This window comes from Zonotrichia leucophrys, chromosome 9 (assembly GCF_028769735.1).
Source record: "Zonotrichia leucophrys gambelii isolate GWCS_2022_RI chromosome 9, RI_Zleu_2.0, whole genome shotgun sequence".
NCBI classification, from domain to species: Eukaryota; Metazoa; Chordata; class Aves; order Passeriformes; family Passerellidae; genus Zonotrichia; species Zonotrichia leucophrys.
Genome location: NC_088179.1, coordinates 1,013,770 through 1,035,310, shown reverse-complemented (window position 1 = coordinate 1,035,310; position 21,541 = coordinate 1,013,770). Strand labels below are relative to the sequence as shown.

Genomic DNA, 21,541 nt, shown 5'->3' with positions numbered 1-21,541 from the left:
TCCTGCCCAGTCTGTGATTTCTCCTTCAAAGACTGGCTTAACATGGTTTTGTAACCTACTCAGAAATGTCATCCTAATGACTTCAGCCCTCTGGGCTTGGTTTTGAAGGACCAGAAATCCTGGTGATTTTCTGGTTTGTTTTGGTGTTTTGTTTTATTAAGTTTTTTCTCCTCATGAAGCTCATCCTAACTGCTCATTGTTCCCTAGTTGCTAATTCCCTGCCTGACCTCCTTCTCCCTGTTAAACTGGCCCACAAGCCTGAGCAGAATGCTGAGGGAGGGTCCCTGAGCACAGTGAGAGCTGCAGAATTGCACTGCTGGGGCAGGGCTGGGGTGACATCACTGATGGATTTCACTGTGGCAGCTGCAGAGGGACCTCTGGAGCAGCATCTGATAAATGAAGCACATAATTGAGAGCAGGACTGCTGGGGGCTGCAGCTCTATTTCCAAGGAGAAAAGGCTTCAGCAACCCCAAATGATGAAGAGGAGGTAGAGGGGCTCCTCTCACCTGGGCCGTGGAGTCTGGGTGCGGTTCCCAGCCCCATGCTTCACTTGTTTATCATCTTCAATCTCTTGAAGTGCTTCCTGCACAGCTGCACTGAGCTTTCCTGTGGGCTGCACACAACCACAGCAATCTCTGCTCACTGAGGCAGAGGGGATGATGTTGTTAGCTCTGAATTAATTTGCTCTGTGAGTGTAAATCAGCCTCCTACTGTTGTTTTGGTGGATTATTTTAAATGTAAATGCTGCAGAGACAAATGAAATGGGTGGATGTGGAAAAAGCACACTTGAAAGAGAGAATTCAAATACAGGAAAAATTGTTCTCTTTGTCAATATAATGTGCTTTTAATAAACTATGGATGCTCTTGGCTTTCCAAGCTGTCTGTAATCATCATGGATTCCTGTCCCAGCCTTGCCCCTAAAAGCTGCAGACTGTAAGTCAAGTGAAAACAGATAACCAACATTTTGGGAAAGTGCCTGCAGCCCATTTTCCTTCAGTCCTGGGTCATTGTTCAGGCTTGTGACCCAGACACACGTCTGGAGCTCTTGCCACTGGGGAGCTGCTGGGGTTTGTTCCAGCTGAGATACGAACCTCTGTGAGTTTGAGAGAGCTCTGGTAAGAGGCTGTGCTAGATTTGGGGCTGTAGTGTCCAACTCCTCCAAGGAAACTATTCTAGAAATTCATTCTGTTTTTCATTGAGAAGGTGGGATTATATTCCTTTAATTTTATTTTTTTATGGGGGTAGGTGTATGTAGTTTTTTGGGTGTTACTTTGATTTGGGGTTTTGTTTGAGCTTATTATTTTTTTTTGATTGTTTGACAGCAGCTTGTGTTCACTAACTGCTGGCACATGGAATGTGTGAGGCAGGTCCATCCTTTGAGAGAGGAGCAGGGCACAGATGTGTGGAACTGGTGACATTGGTCTCAGCTGATCTCTGCACTGCAGTTAACATTTGTTTTCTGAGACCTCCAGTAGATCATCTAATTCCAACTTCATCTTCCCACCAGTTTGATGAACAACACAAAACCTTTTCTCTGGTTTCCCCTCTCTGCCATTGCTGTTGGTGGTGAAGGTCAAGGCTGTCCCAGTGCAGCCCCACTGTTTGTTCTGCAGTGTTACCTGGGGATTGTGCAACCCCCCCCCCCCCATGCAGGCAGCTGCCCTCCAATGACCCAAATTACCTCTGAGCAGAATGGAGGGTGGCAGTGAATTGTTCAGCTGGGGCTTGTCCCTCCCTCTGGGCTCTGAGTGCTCTTCCCTGTGAGGCACAGGGCTGGTAACAGCTCCAGAGGCTTCCTGGTGCCATGGGGAGCTCTGGAACTGTGTGTCTGTACCTCTGGAGCTGCTTGGCAGCACCTTTCAGCAAGGCAGGGGCACAAGCAGGGCCCAAGCAGGACCTTCCCACAGCTGCCTGCTTAGAGCTGCATTCCAGACCTGTGGGGAGGTATGAGCAGGGTGAGCCCTTGCCCTGCACCATCTGCCCAAGCTTCACTTGGTTTGTACAGAACCCTTCCCTTTTGTCATCCCTGAAAGCAGCCCAGTGCAGCACCTGTGCCACTCCCTGCTTCCAGTGACACATTTTGTATGAGTTTTAAAGCTTCACATCCTCAAGATAATTCTTCATGGAGTCAGGTTTTTGACACTTTATCTGTGTGGATGCATTAAAAAGAGTTTGTGTGGCATTCTTTCATGAGCTGCTCTTGCTATAGCATTATCCATCTGCTTTTGTACTGGAATGACAGAAATCCAGGCTTGGGCTAGGACTAACAGCAGCAGGAAACAGTTTTAGTTCTTGCACATATTGGCTGTAGTACTAAATGTTGGTTACTCCCCCTCCCTAAGTTCCTGTGTGTGGGATTTGTTGCCACATTTAGTGACATTTATCAGGACAGAGGTATAAATATGAAGAAATCTGCTTGAGTTAATTGAAGCTTGGCTTTACTTTCTGACAGAACGTTGTTCCTTGGTGCGGCCTGACTGGCAGGCAGGGCCAGGGCAGGTCAGTGCTCCAGAGGCCAGGCATGGCTGTGCCACTGAACTTCAGTGTCAGACATGAGCACCTGGGGTGGCAGGAATGCAGCACCTGAGTTATCCCTGTGCAGGTTCACAGTGTCCAGCCAGGACAGGCTGCTCCAGCAATCTCTGCAAACTTGTCTGCTAAGATTCTTGTATAGTGCTTGCCTCTTTTCTACTTGACCTAGTTTGTGCTTTGCACATTAAGTCAGTTCCTACACTAAAAGCCTTCACTCTCCTACTTCCTTGATGGCTTTCTAGTGCATTGGGTCACCATTCCAGACTGCTATTTTATTTATTTGTGGTCATGTCTTTCATCTAACCTGCTTCAGAGCAAACCCTTATTTTTCATGAATGTAATTCTTCCCTGCAGCATTGGTTTGGGAAGATGTGCAATGGCTATCCTGGGCTCTTCTTCCTCAAGGATGGAGAACTTTCTCATGCTTGTGAAGTATAATTTTGGTGCAATATGTCTTTTTATTTTGCCAGCAAAACTAATCCCAAATGCAGCAGCAGGTCTTGAGACAGCAGAGAATTGATGAGCTTGGTAAGATCAGAGAGGAAAAACAGATCTCTGGTAAAAGCAAGCACAGCTTTCAAGGCACTTAGCAGAGGTATAGAGCATTTTAAGTAACACAGATAAATACCTCCCTGGAGCTTTTGCTTTTTCATCTAAGCACAGATCAGAGAACAAATAGGAAAATGTGGGGGCAAAAAACAAAAGCCTTAAAGATGCCAATAAACATTTTTCAAGCTGAAGGTTACTTTCAGCAGTGAAAATAGCAGAAGATGTGTAAGGGCAAAGCAATGAAGCCGTGTATAAAATAAGGGAAAAGAATGAGATCAGAGGGCTGCAGAAGACTTTTGAATTAAGTGACTGCTGACTTGCTTCTTATAAATGATTTATTTTTATTTGTTCTTGAAAAACATTTTTAATTTGTTTCTGTGCTACACTAAAACACTGGAAATTGTTCATTACTATCAAAGGTTTTTCAGACAGTGTGTGAGCAAAAAGTGATACCTTTAATGCCCTTGAATTTAGTTTTAAAAGTTCCAGTGACTCTGCATGAAATTATAATATCAGTGGTATTCCAGCTGGTTTTGAGTTTTATATTAATGGACTAGGTCTTAACCCCAGAATTGCTTAATATGCAATCTATACTAGTGGCACACATTCACTGCAGAATTTCTGGATAATGAACATGTGAGGTGTCAGAGCAAAGCTAGGGGAATGCTTGATTTTTGTGTGAAATGTCACCTAAAGTTGAATGGTTGGGTAGTTCCATACTTGCTCAGGAAATTCTGCTTTAATCATAAGCTCATCTGCACCTCTGTGTCCTGAATTGCCATCAATACCAAGTGCAGTCCCAGCTTCAGACAATCTTTGCTGTGTTGTGCCAATGTATTGAATTCAAAGCATAAACAACCAAGTATTTAGTTTAAAAATAGCTCATCCTCATCATTTTGATGTCAGGTCACTGCATTGAACTGATAGGTGCTACACTGAATTCCCACCTCCCTGTAAATAGCAGAGATCAGGTGGTGCAGCCTTAACAAACCATCCCAGGTACTGAGAGTGTTGGTGGGCACAAACTCTGCAGGCCTGGCTGGAGCTCTGTCAGCATTTTATTCAGTGCTAATGTGGTGCAGCTTTGGTTTCAGGTAATTAATAAGCTAATAAATCATGAGGTGCTTTTTTTGACCCAATGGCACAATTATGTGCATAAGATGCACTTGCATTAGGAAGGGAAAGGAGGGCTCAACACCAGCTTTGTGAGTCTCTCCCTATTAAATCTCTACAAGATCAAGCTCAAAAGTTTTTTTCACCTGTTCTGCAAAAATTTGGAGGCTCACATGATGTAACTGGCACAGCCAAGACTGTTGCCAGGTGTGCTGATAGCAATGTCCGTGTTTTCATTCAGTTTTACTCCTGTAGCCATGTCAAGTCCATTTACTGAAATCACAGTTTCTAGAATATTCTGTTCTCTGCACCATGCCTGTGTAGGTGCTCCATGCACAGGAATCTTTGTCAAGCCCACTGCTTTGTCATGGAAACTGTTGCCCTGGCAGTTGCTAATCCAGAGGAATATGTCAGCAAGTGGTTTCTGTAATCACTGTCATTTGTCACAGGTTTCAGAACAGAAGGTTCATGTTCAGTAACCAGCGCAGGGATGGGATGGCACACATGGCACTGCAGGGTGTTTGCTAATACCTCAAGGAGACTTTAGGACAAAGATCCTGCCCATGAAACAGATGCAGTGACACTTTCTTCTGTACAAGGAGTATAAATGCCACATTTTTATTTCTCTCAGGCTTGAGATTTTAGTGTTTGCTGTAGCTGCAGATTGTGAGCCCTCCATTATCTGGGGCTGTGCTGAGCAGAATGGCCTTCCTGTGGTAATAATGGATCATTCTGGAGCAAACACCCTTTTAGGCATTAAAAATGATTCTCAAATAAGTGTGTGGACAAAGAGGAAGGTGAAGGTTTTTTCCCAAAGGTTGAGGATTCCTTTGGCCAGATAGGATTTGGCAAATCATAATCCTCAAGGCATGAAGTGGCAGGCATGAGCTCTTGTTACCTAGTCCAGTTTCCAGCAAGGTCCTAATAAAATCACACTTGTGCCATCATTGCCTGTGCCTTTTTTCAGACCTTGTTTTGCTATTCTTGCTTGGTCTTTTCTTTGCAACATGCAGCAGTTGTTGAATTTGTTTTAAATCATATTTTCCAGTCTAGAAAAAGACACAATCATTTATGTGGGTTAAACATGGGTGGAGAAAAATTCTCTGAAGAACAGGCATGCATGAAGGTGGAATTCTATCCCAAAATTTCCTATAGTTTCCTTGTCTTTTTCCCCTTTATGCTGCTTTACAGTGCCCCTTGCACCAATGAGCTGCCATCCTGTTTCAGTGCTACTGAGGCAGCACTGATTTTTTTTTTAAGTTTTAAGGCTTATTTTTATATTTTGATTTATATTGATGAATAAATGATTTTTGGTGTGTGTTTACATGGGTAATTATTTTAATATCAGGAGTTAAGAATGTAAGTTTTTAAATTATACAGGTTACTGTGACAGTGTTCACAGGGCTCTTGGGATGAGGGAAGAGACTAGAATGTTGGCTCCATGTTTCAGAAGGCTGATTTATTATTTTATTATATATATTATATTAAAACTATACTAAAAGAATAGAAGAAAGGATCTCCTCAGAAGGCTAGCTAAGAATAGAATAGGAAAGAATGAATAACAAAGGCTTGTGGCTTGGACTCTCTGTCGGAGCCAGCTGACTGTGATTGGCCATTAATTACAAACATCTAACATAAGCCAATCCCAGATGCACCTGTTGCATTCCACAGCAGGAGATAATAATTGTTTACATTTTGTTCCTGAGGCCTCTCAGCTTCTCAGGAGGAAAAATCCTAAGGAAAGGATTTTTTCATAAAATATATCTGTAACAGGTTATTTTTAATGTTTGATGGAATAATAGCTTACATTTTGTTTTTGTAAATGAAAAATAATTTTTGCTGTAATTGAAGAGAAATAGAATTAAATGTACATGAAAATTTAGAAGTGTTATATTAAAAAAATTGGTTTTATATATAGAGTGACATGGAGAAATATATTTTATCATTGATTTTTTTTGAATGCTGTGCTGTGTGCCAACGTGCGCATTTTGCTGTTGCAGTGATCACTGACGGAGGCCTGGACAAGACAGCCCTGATGGACGATGTGGGCAGCGAAGAGGATCTGTATGAGGATTTCCGCAGCTCCACCCACCGCTACGGCCACCCCGGGGGCGGCGGCGAGCAGCTGGCCATCAACGAGGTGGGTGGGTGTGCTCCTGGCCTGGAGGGCAGGGGCTGCTGGCGGGGAACATGGCCAGGATGATGGGTATGACCCTGGGAACATGGCCAGGATGATGGAGCTGATCTGGGACCATGAGCAGGCTGATGGGTCTGGGAACGTGGCCAGGATGATGGGTATTGTTGGCCTGGGAACATGGCCAGGATGATGGTGCTGGGACCATAGGCAGCTGATGGATCTGACACTGGGACCATGGGCAGGCTGATGGGTCTGGAACCATGGCTAAGCTGCTGAGTCTGCTTCTGGAACCATGGCCAGGATGATGGGTCTGACCCTGGGACCGTGGCCAGGCTGATGGGTCTGGGTCTGGGACCGCAGCCAGGCTCCTGGTTCTGGTTCTGTGAGCACAGCCAAGCTGCTGGGTCTGCTTCTGCTTCCGGGACCACAGCCAGGCTGCTGGTTCTGGTTCTATTAGTCACAGCCAGGCTGCTGGGTCTGGTTCTGCTAACCACAGCCAAGATGCTGGGTCTGGTTTTGCTAACCACAGCCAGGCTGCTGGGTCTGGTTCTGGTTGTGTAATCACAGCCAAGCTGCTGGTTCTGGTTTTGCTAATCACAGCCAGGCTGCTGGTTCTATTAATCACAGCCAAGATGCTGGGTCTGGTTTTGCTAACCACAGCCAGGCTGCTGGGTCTGGTTCTGGTTGTGTAATCACAGCCAAGCTGCTGGTTCTGGTTTTGCTAATCACAGCCAAGCTTCTGGCCCTGGGACCATGGCCAGATTTCTGGTTCTGGTTCTGGTAACCACAGCCAAGCTGCTGGGTCTGGGACCAAGGCCAGGCTGCTGATTCTGGTTGTGTAACCACAGCCAAAATGTTGGGTCTAGTTCTGCTAACCACAGCCAGGCGTCTGGGTCTGGGTCTGGGTCTGGAACCACAGCCAAGCTGGTCATGGCACAGCAGATGGGGCTTTAAATGTCATTTACTGTGGGCACCATTTACAGCCTGGTGACAAAGGGGCTGCTGCCTTGTCCCCAAGGCAATGCAGAGCCACAGGGCCTCTCCTCTTGGGTGTCATTGATTGAGAAGTTTAAAAACACTAAAGAACTTGTTAAAAACATTAATGAACAAGTTCACATTTGGAGTGTGTTGTGCTGATGGCATAATGGAAATGTTGAAAAAAATCCCTGGTCTACCTGTTTCTTTTTCATAGATAAGGAGGGTGCAAAGTTTGCTACAGGTCTGGTCTTTGCTGTTTCTTCTGCTCCCCAGGATATTCACTCAGGGGATGTGAAAGACCTGTCTATTGAAATAAATCACACAGGACTCCATTTTCTTCATGCTGGAAAAAGCCCATTCTTTTTTCACATATTCACTCCTTTTTATACAGTGTTACAGACCTTGTGTGTGACTCCAGCTGGTCAGTAGCTTTCTTGTTTATTACTTTATTGGTTAGTAAAAGGTATTTTACTTGTCCATCAAATCTCTCTACTCTTAAATACTTTACATGTTTTCTTCACTGGCTCTCATGGGATGGATTTAATGTTTATGTAGGTACTGCTTGTTTTTCACCTAGGAATAGATTATGTTAAGGAACTGCTCACACCAGGATAGCTTTCACATGGGAATTTGTAAAGTGCTAGCTTTGCTTAGAAGAAATGACAGGCTAGCTATCCATTTAACGGAGCAGGGCTGATTTTGTGAGGCCTTGCTTTTATAATTTTTCTACCTTACTGCAACACCTGTCTTTTAGCTATTTTCTTTTATAGTGCTGATCCTGATTAAGTTGACATCAGCAGTTTAAAAATGTACTACTTGGTCTAAGCAATGCCATGAGCTAACACTAACAGATCTAAGATGTTTTTCCTGTAAAAGTACTATTTTTTATCTTGTGCATTAGAGCTGGTATCCTGCTACACACATAATGCTTTTCCTGTGAGGTGAACATGAAAGAGTGGAGCATGTTCACCACATGAGTGATCTCTTGAACTCCTACACCTTTTTCTCTCTTTCCTCTGCTCATGTGTATTCCTACACGTGACCTTCCCAAGATGAGAAGGCAGGGATGAAAGGAGTGTTATATTTTCTTGTGCAATACCTTCTCTAACTGAAACAGTGTGGCTCTCAGCGTGTGTGTTTGATACACCCACTGATGGTGTTCCTGGGGTCTGACAAAGCTCCAGAAAGCTGCACAGTGAGGGTAACAGCTTTTCTTCAAAAACAACAGCAGCAAATGCTCTTCCAGCAGTTCTCCTGCTCCCTCTGCTCAGAATCCCCACCTACAGCCCTGGGTGCCTGGGCTGAGGAAGGGAGTTGCTTTATTTTCTTTTCCTATTGCTTACATCCAGGGGTTATCAAACCATGGCCAGAGCTTTTTAATTTAAACTCAGTGGTCTTGGGCCGTTGTCACTGGCAAGAAAACACGAGCAGAACACCAGAAAATCTTGAGTTGTGTTCTTCCATGTTTACCTGGTGTGTTTATGAGAGTCCCAGGCACCACAGGGGTCAGTCCCAAAGCATGCACTGAGTCTGTGGGAGGAGGATTCTGCTTCTCTCCCACTCAGGTGCTTGCATCAAATAGGATATGCTCTGTGCCTTCCCTTCCCTTCCCTTCCCTTCCCTTCCCTTCCCTTCCCTTCCCTTCCCTTCCCTTCCCTTTAGAAGTTTTTTAAATCAGGAAGAAAACAAATTTGCCAGCAGGTCACTCCATTGTGCATGTGGTGGGTGTTTCTTTCTTTATTCATTACTGTTGAGAACAATTGCTTTTCTTTCATTTCTTAAAAGTTCCTTTTATTAGAGTAAATCCCCTCACTTGTAGTCAGGAAAGCAAATGGCTGTGTCCAAAGCAGGTGTAATTTGTATAATCTCTGAAGTGTATGTGGGGTTTTGTTGGCCAGTTGACTTGAAAGAGGAAAGATTATTTTTGGCTTGTTCCCTAGAATCTTGCCTGTTCAGGAGCCAACAAAACTGTAAGAACAAACAGTTCATTATTTACTTTGTCAACCAGTTCCTAGCAGTAATTAATCCATCACTTGGTTCCAGTGAGCCTCAGCAAAGCTTCCCAGAACAAGACATTACAGCAAAGCACAAAATCTCTGCAGTGAAACACTCAATCTGTGAGGTGGGAATTCCAAAGCAGCCGACATCCAAAGTGTTGGAATTGAAATATCTCAATAACTGGTAGTTGGACAGTTTTATCCTCATCTTCCCTGCTGCACCAAAAGGTGGCTATTGATTAGCCCTGAGTGTTTTCCATGGTGCTAGGAGTGATGTAGGGTGAAGATTTCAGTGTTCACTCATTCAGTTACATTTTGTGAGTAGTCTCAGCTTTGTTTTATTGTATTCCAAGCTGCATTTTATTGGTTGTGGATAAGGAAACTATGGTAACCACATTATTCTTAGCCTTCTTGGAAGAAACAGCTTTCAAATAAACAGAGAAGGCTGAAATACATTTTCAAGGCTGTTGGCAGACCAAGTGTTGCATTAAAGAACAAAACACCCAACCACTGAGTTTTAGTTCATTTTGGATCAAGAGAAAATTATTATGAAATAAAAAAGAAACCTTTCATAAAACTAGCAATGGATAAAACTAGAATAATTTCTTGGCAAGAACACTAGAGGGATGAAAGAAAGCTGGGAAGGTTGTATAGAGCCCACCTAAGAAGATCAGCATGAGAGTGTGTAAGAGCCAAAAAAAATCAATCAAAAAGTAATAATAAGGGTTTGGGATGGGAAAAGAGGCAGGGGAAGTAATTTTCTTGGGGCATCTGTTTGACATTCTTTCAAATGCTTTTGTGATGCTCAGGAAAAGAGATTTTTGTGTTTAGATTGTACTTGGTAGAGTTTACTTTGTGTTTGCTCCAGCTAAAGACCCTGTCCTTGTATTTTATTGCATCCAGAATACCACTGGCTGAAAATGCAGCAAGAGAAGAATCTGTACTGCAAATGAATTGTGATTCTGTCCTTCCAGTTCTCCAGAAATGTTGTCTATAGCACAGATCCAGCTCCAAGCTTAATTCAATGTGTTAGATGCAGTGTGGAGAGCAGGAGGGATTGGGCACATACAAACCTGGCTCTGGAGTGACCATGGGTGATAAGCTGTCTCGTTTTCCCCACTAAGTAATTGGCCTGGGTGAGGAAGCTTGGACTTCTTTTCTTGGTAACATCAGAGGGGTCCTGAGGGTTTGTTGTGTCCTGCTGTGGGAAGGGCCTGTCACCATCATATTTTCTGAAAAATCCTCTTTGCCCAGGATTCTTCTCATGGGAAGTTGAGAAGCCTCAAATAAAAAGGAAAACAATATTACCTCATTTGCTTCTCCTGTGTTTTGCTGCTTTGGAATGTGGTTTGGAGATTGTTTATCCAACATGTGAATTGTTTTGACTTAATGACCAGTCAGGGTCAGGCTGTGTCAGACTCTGAAGAGAGAGTCACAAGTCTTTCATTATTATCTTTTAGCCTTGTGTCTGTATCCTTTCTCTATTCTTTAGTGAAGTTTTAGTATAGCATTCTTTAATATAACATCATAAAATAATAAATTAGCCTTCTAAGAGCATGGAGTCAGATTGTTAATTTTCTCTTCTGTCTAGGGACCCTGAAAACACCACAGGGCCCATGCAGCTCCTGCTCTGCAAGAAATGCAGCTGCAGTTCAGCCTGGCCCTTGCAGCCCTCCATGAACAGCACCGTGCCCATCTTGTGAAAGCAAAGCTCTGAGTGTTCAGAAAATAACAGCAAACTCCTAATTTTTTCCTTATCTCTTATGGCTCTGTGCCTGATAAGTTTGGAATTTGGTATGTGGAAAGGCACAATTCATTGCTTCAGCAGGCCAGGATTTTATCTAAGACACGTAGCCACTGCTGCCCTGTGCTTTAAAGTGGCAATATCACAGTGTCCTACAGATGTTTGAGCTAACCTGTGGTTGTTGGCAAGATACAGTTAAGCTAATTGGTTCCATCATATATGTTTCTGATTTAACAAAGTAATTAGTCCAGAAATGTGTTCAAAGTGGCACAAACAAAGCAGCTGCCATGCACCCAGGGCAGCAGGCACTGTGGCAGTATTCTCCAGCTTACTGAGTGTCTCAAACATTGCTCTGGTGCTGGGCTCTTTGATCTGTGCTGGGTTCATCCACTGCTTCTCTCAGACCAGCCAATTTTAAACAAGACAAACTTTTGAACTGTTGGGGCTTTTTAAAGGAAAAAACCAAAACGAAACAGCAAAACCAAATCAAACCCCTAAACTCATAAAATGTTAATGCAGATGAAATCAGAACAACTGATTTTTATTTTGTTAGACATGAATAATATCCTTCATAGCCTTTTTCACTGCGTTTATCTTCATTCTAATTAATAGAAATCTCTTGTGTACTATATGATGGCAAATTTCCTAAGACAAAAACCTTTTAAAATAGTGCCACAAAATATTGCCATTCCTTTTCTTTAAAAGAGTGCAGAATAGATTGCAAAATCTGTGGTCACCATGGATTTCCAGACTGAAAACAGAATGATTGATCATATGGAAGCAATATATAACATTCTTGTGTAATCTAGGAGAAGAGATTTATTATCACTTTTGTATCTTAATGTGAGTATATTGCTAAAGCAAACAGAAGCCAGTTAACAAACACCTGCCAGCACCCATTGAGTTGTTTTTTGGGTTTTTTTCCCTTCTGGAGGACCCAATTCCTGCCTTTGTGTCCCATGTATTCCTGCAGCCAAGGTTGGCAGCTGTGCTCCAGAAGCAGCAGATATGATTTATTTGCAGGATACAGTATAAAGCTCAGTGCTGTCAAGGACAAGAAATAATGTTCCTCTGAGGATATAAATCTTTACTGCATCCTGGTTTTTGGTCCCAAGTGCTTGTGTAACTTTGTGTAGGGCTTAAATGTGAGTGTTCAGAGTATGGAGCCAGAATTATAACTTCTTTTGCTGCCTGGTGGATTTAGTTTTTAGAGTTTTCTGGTCTGGAGACTCTGAAGGTTGTATCAGAGGGCTTTTTGCAATGGATTTAAAGGAAATCAGTATATTCAAATGCTCTATGCAATTATGTCTCATCAAACACCAGGATCAGCAGCTAAGTGTTCCCAGGGGTTTCCAGAGCCATAATTCTGCCTTCTACCATGGGCAGCTGGGGCTGCTCTGAGCCATTTTCGCAGTCCTCCTCAGCACTGGGGCTTGGGCATCCCTGAGAAAGGGATCCTCCCTCAGAGCCTGAAGATGCAGAGAGTGTGATGGAAGCCCGTGTAGCTCACTCAGCACTGAGGACAGGCTATCTTGAGAGTGAATGTCGGGGTTTTTGGGAAGGTGGGAGAAATGGGATGTACTTTCACACCTGCAGTCATGCAGTGAGTCCTTAGCCATCCAAATGCTTGCCATGGGAGGTGAGGGCAGGTAGCTCCCCTACCATGGGGCTGGTGCAGAGACTCCACATGAGTTCAATCCATGTGGAAGCATTTCTAGAAAATATTTGGCTTTTTTGCTGGACCATGCTTTCTCTGAACACCCTAATTAATCTGATACACATTAGGAACAAATAAAAAACCTCCAGGCTTAGCTTGGTTTTTGAGTAAGAGTAATGAAGGGCTGTTAGAGTTCTAACCCCCAAACCAAAACTTTGTGGTGTGACAGTGCTGCAGGTGTGTGGTATTTTTGGGGTCCCTCGTCATGGGGAGGATAGAGTGAATCTGACTCCATGTTCTCAGAAGGCTAATTTATTATGATATGATATGATATGATATGATATGATATGATATGATATGATATTATAGAATGCTATACCAAAACTATACTAAAGAATACAGAAAGGATACTAACAGAAGGTTAAAAGATAATAATGAATGTTTTGACTCTTTCCAGAGTCTGACACAGCTTGGCCCTGATTGGACAAAGAGTGAAAACAACTCACAGCAGAATCCAATAAAACAATCACCTGTTGGATAAACAATCTCCAACCACATTTCAAAGCAGCAAAACACACGAGAAGCAAATCAGATAAATGTTGTTTTCATTTTTCTCTGAGGATTCCCAGGAGAAGAATCCTGGGAAAAGAGGATTTTTCAGAAAACATGGCAGTGACACAGGTGCAGTAGGGAATGTACCTCTTTCACCAAGCAGCACTGACACAACCAGAGCACACAGCCTCAAGCTGTGTCAGAGGAAATACAGGTTGGAGATTGGGAAAAAGTTTTTCATGGAAAGAGTGATAAAGTTCTGGAATAGCTGCCCAGGGAGGTGGTGGAGTCCCCATCCCTGGGTGTGTTTAACAAAGCCTGGATGTGGCACTGGGTGCCAGGGGTGAGTTGAGCTGTTGGGGCTGGGTTGGACTCCATGATCCTGAAGGTCTCTCCCAACCTGGTCATTCTGTGAATTCTGTGAGTGGGTTATGGGCTCAGTCTCAGGGAATCTGACTCCTTCCAGGATCCAGGCTGGAGCAGCAGATCAGGAGAGGCAGCCCTGGCTTTCACCTCTCTGTGGGCACGGGTGGGCCCCACATGCACACAGACATGTTTGAAGAGTGGGAGGGGCTGCCCAAACTTTCATCCCCAGCTGTAAAACAGAGCTAAATACATCACTCAGAGGAGATAACTGGAGACAGTGCGGTGGCTTTGGAGCTCTTACATCAGCCCTGCCAGCTATGAGATTGTAAAGACTAACAGCTTCTGTTAACACTTGTTAATGATCTCTTGTGAGTATTAGGGTACTCCATAAAATGTCTGGGTTTTGTCTGCATTGAATGTGTTCCAAGTTACTGGGGTGGGAAGAGGGGCTTGGCTCCACAAATAGAATTCTCTTTGGAGAAAAAATGATCCAAGAATGTTTTAACTCCTGGAGTAACTTGTGCTAATCACCCCAAAGACTGTCTGTATTATATCCAGTATGTCCATGGGTTCCCAGAGCTCTCTCTGATTCTCCCCACGACTTAAAGACAACATGTTCTGTTTACAAGAGGTCTCTTTACCCTGAAGGTAAATGCTTTGGCATCCCATTAAAAGGGCTCCTTTAACCTGTGGCCCTGTGTCCTGTAGGGATAGGGGCTGTGTTGCAGGAGGCCTTGGCTTCCTGCCTACCACTTTCAGCTCCTGAGGGCCATTTCCCACAGTGCCACTGAGCTCCTCGATCCTCCCATGGGCCAAGGCAGGCTCTAACCCCTCGAGGTCCCCATGGTTCTGCCTGCTGAGGCTCTCACCTGCATCTCAAGGTCTGTGCCATGAGGCCAAGGAAATGTGCAGGGGAAGGGGAGTGATTTCACCATCCATGTGTGAAGTGGAAACCTTTCCAACCTGTCCTCTCTCTGATACAAAAAGGAATTTACCCTGTCCTCAGGAGCTCCTTGTTTGGCTTTCAGGGATATTGGCTTGGTACCTAACTCTCCAGTGCTGTTTTATGGGAGGAAGGGCATTAAAAGCACTGTGATATTTGCAGCCCTAAAAAGATTTTAGTTCAGAAGTGTAATAAACTGCTGTTACCACTGCTTGAAATGGGAGCCTGACAGTGTGCAAAGACAAGTCTGTTTTGCAGAATCTTGGTGTTACAATTTGTTCTGCCAATGTCTTTATTTTAAAAATAGGTTTAGGGATGTCCATACCCCAGTTTAGCAGTTCAAGAAACACCTGGGATGGATAACAGTGCAATAACCAAGTGGATATTGGAGTACAAAGATTTCCTGAGAGCAGGGGATAAAGAAGGAATGTGAGAGAGTAGGAATGCTGGGTAGTGTGGGGTTTATTGCAGAGGTGATTCCAGGCTTAAGTGTTTGCATGGAGACAGGGAAGTGAATGTCTCTCATTCTATAACCATACTTATCTCAGGTTCCTCTCAGCACGGTTTTGATATCAGAACATTTCTTGGATTTGTTCTCTTCTCCAAACCCTGATTTGGAGCAGCTTTTCTCTGCAAAGAATTTTCCTAATTCTCCAAAGAAAATGGTTCCCAGTGGTAGAAAAATAAAATTCCTCCTGACTCTTTTGACCCTTCAAAGAGCACTGATAATCCCTCAGAGATCTCCCCCATCAAGTAGAGGACCAAGGCCCCCTGTCCTACACTTGGTAAGTTGGGGGCTGAGTTAGCAATAACTCTGGCCATGGTCTAACAGAGTGAAGGCACTGACATATCCCTTGCAGTTTTATTTTCCCACTCTGGTGGAAGCAGAAAGATCAACAACAATAACCAAGCTGCTCAAGTGCCAGCCCTGCTCCTCCTGAGGCTTGGGGAAGGCTCCCCTCCCTCTGGGGCACTGGGGCCAGCCCTCCCTGGTGCCCTGGGACAGCCAGGTCACTGAGCCTGCCCCTGCAGCAAAGGGAGGAAATGTTCCTGATGTTCCTGCAGTGCCCCCGGGAAGGCTCCAGGGCAGGGATCAGAGCAGCCTTTGTCCCCAGCCTTTGTCCCCAGCCTTTGTCCCCAGCCCTTGTCCCCAGCTCTGGGGCTGTCCCACACCCCCTGTGCCACTGCTCAGGCTGTCCCCAGCCCTCAGGGGACATGGAGCTCAGCTTCTCCCTCAAGTTTTGGGTTACAGGGAACAGTGACCTAGAAAGGTGCTGTGGGGGTTGTTTTTGCAGTTCTCCTTCTGGCTGATGTTATCTGGGATCTCTAGAGGAGATCCTGTTTCTGGCTGTTCCACTGCCTGGCAAGTCTCTGTGGCAACAGGTTTTATGAAGTGGAGGCAGGGTGTGGGAGCTATCCAATACAGGCTGAATGCCCTGTTTTCTCCACATTCCCCTGTCCCTAAACATGCTTTGCTGGTAAAGCAGAGGGGCACCTTGTTCATTTACTGCTGGGGCTTGATAACCCACACTCACCTATTAACAACCACTCACCAGGTTTGCTTCTGAGCTGTGTCTTAGATCCTTACTAATTTTTGGGGCAGTTTTTGGAGAACTGCCCATCAAGGTTTGATCTTCAGGGTGCATTGTTCTGCTGCATTTTGTCAGCCCTCTGGCTAAAACAGAGGTACCAGGGGAGATGTCACCTCAGAAGGATGCTTGATCAATTAAAATTTCTGCCCTGCTTTTTTGTCATGTAGGACATAGGAATGCCTAGCCTGATTCTTATACACAGCTTATGTATGTCTTTTATCCTCTTGTGGCTTTTCTCATTCTCATGGAACCTGTTCTCATCTATGGAGCTGATTCTTCTCCCCAGCCCTCCTGTGGCTCCTTGACTTACATCAGAAGGCAATGAAGGACTCCTAAATTAACATTACTACAGACCAGGCTGGAAGAACTTTAGAGACCTGTCACTTGAAAGCAGTTTCCCTATTTTCTGCCACCTCAAGACTAGTGTATTCTGTGAGAGGTGAGGATGCTGAGCAGTAAGAGAAGGGTCAGAACACTGCTCTGCAACTAAATGCATTATTTTAAAGGTGGCAGGTAAAGGAGCACTGTACTTGGAATTTTATAATGTGTGGGCTCAACAGATATCTGAGACAGCCCAAAACTACATTGCTTTCTTGTAAATCTCTGTACAGCCAGAAAGAAGGGGGACTAATGGTCTAGAAACAACCAGAAAAATAAAGCTTGGCCCTGTTCCCCTCCCCTCTCCAGCCACCTCTTGTAGAAACTGTTACAGGAATTATCTGTTAATGTTTTTCCAGCTTTGTACATGGGCATTTTCCTCTAGTCCATGTTCCCATGCTCACCTTGTCACTCACCTTGTCCTGCGATTCATCCCCTCCTCATCCACTTAATTTGTTTCACTGGCTTCCTGCAGCTTCCTCTGACCTCACCTGCTTCAGCTCCCACAGCTCTACCTGTGCCTCTTTCCTCTCTACTTTCCTTGACTTTTCTAGGGGTATTTCTCTGACTGTTTTTCCCTTATTTCTCTCTTCCAGTCCACGTAGTGCCCAAATCACCATTGGTTGTTATTTTATATTATCCATGGCTGTCAAATTTTCAGCTCAAAAACAGGATACCACAAAACTAAAAAACATTCAAGTAACTTCATGAGCCCAAACACCTCTCTCAGTCACTAAGGATGTCATTGCCAGCATGTCTGTTCCCCTGCCCTGTAACAAGAGTTGTGTGCTCATTTTCTATTCTGACCTCTTTCTAGATATTGCATTCAGGCTCTTAATCTTGCTGGTCTCCAAGATGCAGCATTTACTTTCTTTCCATCTGCCTTACTACAAACCCCATTCAGCCTGTGTTTGTTTCAGAGCATCATTATTACAATAACCTCTGTTCTGTGTCCAATTTGTACTGAAAATATCCACCTTCTTAGGCCACTGCATGGGCTGTGTCAGCCTGTGTTTGCTTCTCCCTGCTTCTTCCTTGCTTTGCCACATCTATCCTGACATGCTTGGTTTTTTTTCCCAGGCCATTGCTGTCTGTATCCCTCTCCTGCCATCCCAAATCCCCAGAGCATGCCCAGCTCCACCCTGGAGCTTTCCTCAGCTCCCAGGGTGAGGTGTGGGATGTGTTGTGCCGGCACCAACACCTTCCCTTGGCACTGGAGCTCCAGGCCATGCTGGTAATTCCCAGATGCTCCAAACATGTGAACAGTTGCTGTTGCTACTCTTGAAAATAAAACTTGCTTTAGGAGAATTTGGAAGATTTTCTAGATTTAGTAATGTCTGAAAGCAAAAGACTGGTTGCTAAGCAGATTGTCTCTTTTTCTTTTCTTTTCTTTTTTTTTTTTAATTCTTAATTACTTGTAGTCAGGGGTGGCCAGTCTGAATGGCTGCTTTTCTTGCAGTCTCCCAGTGGGTCATGCTTTAATTTATGCACTCCATAAGGAAATGGTCAGGCCCATTTTCTTTCCATTCAGAGTTATCTCGTGAGTCGTGGTACTCCAGCACAAGAACAGCTTGTAAAGTTTTGGCAGCACTGCCTGAGGAATCTGCCCAGGGAAGAACTGGCTGTAAAAGCTGAGTGGGCTTAAACCATGCAGAGCTAGAGAAAGATGCAGTGGGAGTAACTGTGCTCTAGTAACACAGTGTTACACACTGTAAAAATTCAAAGCAAACTCTGACAGACTGTTTTCCATTTTAGAAGTACATGTTCATATGCAGCTGAAAAAGCTCTACTTATTCTGATGTTGTCTGGCCCTGGCTCAAAAGGAATGCTGTCCTTTTGGGGGGTGTTATCTGCAGTGTTACTCAGAGTTAACTCAGTGCATAGCAGGGTTGAGAGATGCTTACTTTGGATGTTGGGAGAAGTATAATTGTGGGAGTTAAGGAAACTTGGTTTCCTTGGAATGATTTGCAGGTACAAATGCTTGCCCTTCTCACAATTTCACTGTCAGCCTTTTCAGCTGCTGAGCTGTCATCCACTGAACATCCACTCAGCCTGGATTCTTTTTTAAAAGATGCATTTTAAATGGTTCATCACACCAGTGTTATAGATAGAAGCGTTTTTATCACCCAATTAAAAAAATAAAAATCAACAGAAGCTTCTTCCTTAAGAAGTTCTTTATCAGTTCTCTGTAATGGAAAGAACAGTAATAATTAGGTGATTTATGTCAAAGAGAAGTTGAAGAGGGAAATAAATCCAGTCCTGTGGACCCAGGTGAATGTGGCTGTTGCAACATGAAATGTTTCTGGATGTGCTGAGTGTGTTCTGTTCCTCTGCAGTTGAATGCCCAGCCTTCCAACAGCCAGTGATGGCACCCAGAGGGACAGGGGAATTCACATTTGTGTCTGTGCCTTCAGTGGTGCAACAAGAGAGAGGAAAGCTGCCTCAGGTGTCCTCTTGAGGAATCCCTTAGGGAAACTTGTAAAGGAGTTCACATTTGCTGTGATTTGCCCCCACAGAGCCAGCAGACCCTGGAGCTGCCTGCCTGGTGTGTCCATGAGCTCTGCCCTGAGCAGGGCCAGGAGCTGTCTGTGTGTCAGCTGGGCCCAATCCAGGCTCACTTCTAGCACTTGTGTCTTTGTTAATATTTAGATAATATCCTTTTCACCTTGTTGGAGGGAGAGTGTTGATAAATGACCCAGTAAGAGCTCTTTTTCTGTCTATGGATATTCAGAGCATGGGTTATTAGTGCCTACAATGCTAATGTATCCTTGCCTTCAGGAGGAGTTGAATTGTGTTGTTGTTGTATGTGTAGCAAGCACATTCCTATTTGTGACAAGCCAAGCACAGGAAGTCCTGGAGATGTGCTCCAGCATGGTGTGCAGTGTTGTACTTGGAGCTTTGCTTTCCAAGCCTGCTCAGCAGGAGAGAGGGGAAAGCTGCTGAAGGTGGGGCTGGTGCCCCACAGCACTGCTCTTGGTGGCCTTGCTGTGGGACAGGAGCTCCTTGCTTTCCCAGCGTGATGGATCCAGCTTCACTGCTTGTCTGCTCAGTCATTTAATCTGTTCTATTGGTACACCTGGGCTGCTTATTGCAGTTCTTATTTCTTCACATTTGTGTGTGGGCCTTGCAGTTCCCAGTACAGCTGTTATATTGTATTTGCTGGGATGCCCTGATGAAGGCAGGAATGATGGATCTGACTCCATGTTCTCAGAAAGCTAATTTATTACTAATAATAAATAATAAATAAATATTATTAATAATAAATAATAACTATTTTATAAATAACTAATAATTAATAAATATTATTAATAACTAATAATATCATATTATACTATATTATATTAAAGAATACTACACTATACTAAAGAATACAGAAAGGACACTTACTGAATGCTAAAAAGATAATAATGAAAACTCCTGACTCTCTCCAGAGCCCTGACACAGCTTGGCCCTGATTGGCCAAAGGGTGAAAACAACTCCCAGCAGAATCCAATGGAACAATCACCTGTGGGTAAACAATCTCCAAACACATTCCACATCAGCACAACACAGGAGAAGCAAATGAGATCAGAATTGTTTTCCTTTTCTCTGAGGCTTCCCAGCTTCCCAGGAGAAAAACTGTGGATGAAGGGATTTTATCAGAAAATGTGAATGCCACAGTGTTACAATACTGAAACACCCTTTTCACTGATAGACACTGGGTTTGTCTGTGTACTCCTGGCTTCCTAAAAAGCACACCTAAAGCAGGTGTGAGTTTTAAGAGGCCAGGAGTACAAAGACAAAAAGCTTAGGCCTCGTGTGCTGCATGGTGATGAGTAAGGACTGGGCAATATTTAGCATCATTTTGGTGGAAAATTAAGGCATGTCTTTTGTTTTCTATTTTATCTAATATTAGACTGAGGATTTCTTGAATAGCTCATTCCCTGAAGCCTTGGTCACTGAGCAGCTCCTGGGACTGCAGCAGGGCTTTGTGTGTGTGCAGGCATTTGAGGCTGGGTTGTGCTCCCTTCTTGAGTGGCAGCATTATTCCCAAGGTGCAGTCCTGGCTGAGGATGGCTCTTAAAAGAACAAGTCAAAGGAAATTATTACAATTGCAAATTAGATTCCAGTGGAGATTGTGCAACAATTATTTGAAATATGCTCCCTCAGTGATAGTTATACAAAGTGAGCCCTGCTGTATTACAAGCCACGAGGTAAAACTTGCAGCTATTTCATCCTTGCTGGTGCCACCTACCACAGAAGCATGTCTGATCAGTGAGGAATAAGAATGAGGCTTTATTTCCATGATGGAAAAATGCCACATGATGTTTAGCAGGGTGCAGCAGTAGCTGGTGAGCCCCCCCAAGTGCAAACACTTGGGGTTACCATGGGAGTGACTCCTCCATGCAGAGTCTCTGCCCCAGACCTTGGGAGTGGGTTCACTGTGTGGGGTGGGAACAAAAGCCAGGTCACAGCTAGAGTCACTCTGCAGCTTCTGTCCTTGTCCACTTTCTCTTCACTGAGGGGTCAGAAGGGTGAAGAGCACTTGACATTAACTGTGCCATGCTCCAAGATTACATGAGGCAAATGTGTTATTTGTGCCCAGGCAATGCAGTGCAGGGAGGCACCTGGGTCTGCACATCAGAAGAGCAAAGGAACATAGCTGGCGCTTGGGGTGTTTCTTAGCTACCACAGAGTTGGATGAAAATGTACCTTCCACTATGATTTTGTACCTTTTTTCCCTCCTGCAATTTCTTTCTGCCGTGACTTCTTTTTCCAGGGGGGCTCAGAGCAGTGTCCAAGAAGTGAACTGCTTTCCCCTTTCACATATCTTCAAACCTTCTGTGCTTTCACCTCCAAATGTTTTAGCATGTCCATAAGTGGCAAAGATTCGAGGAGACTAGAGGAGAATTCTACCATGGATTTTAGAAACTACCCCACACCCTGCAATACCAGCAGTGTAGCTCTGCCAGCCTTGTTGGATCACTGGAGTTTATCCATTTCTTTTCAGTGTAACTGCACT

The 21,541-nt window shown here is 44.2% G+C and overlaps 1 protein-coding gene across 1 annotated transcript in view; it reads left to right on the top strand.

Moving 5' to 3' along the window:
* Window positions 1-21,541, top strand: part of ARHGEF4 (Rho guanine nucleotide exchange factor 4) — a 113,600-nt gene that overhangs the window by 51,822 nt on the left and 40,237 nt on the right. The window contains 1 exon segment of the mRNA XM_064720571.1: window positions 6,196-6,335. Within this exon segment, the coding sequence (XP_064576641.1) occupies window positions 6,196-6,335 (140 nt within the window).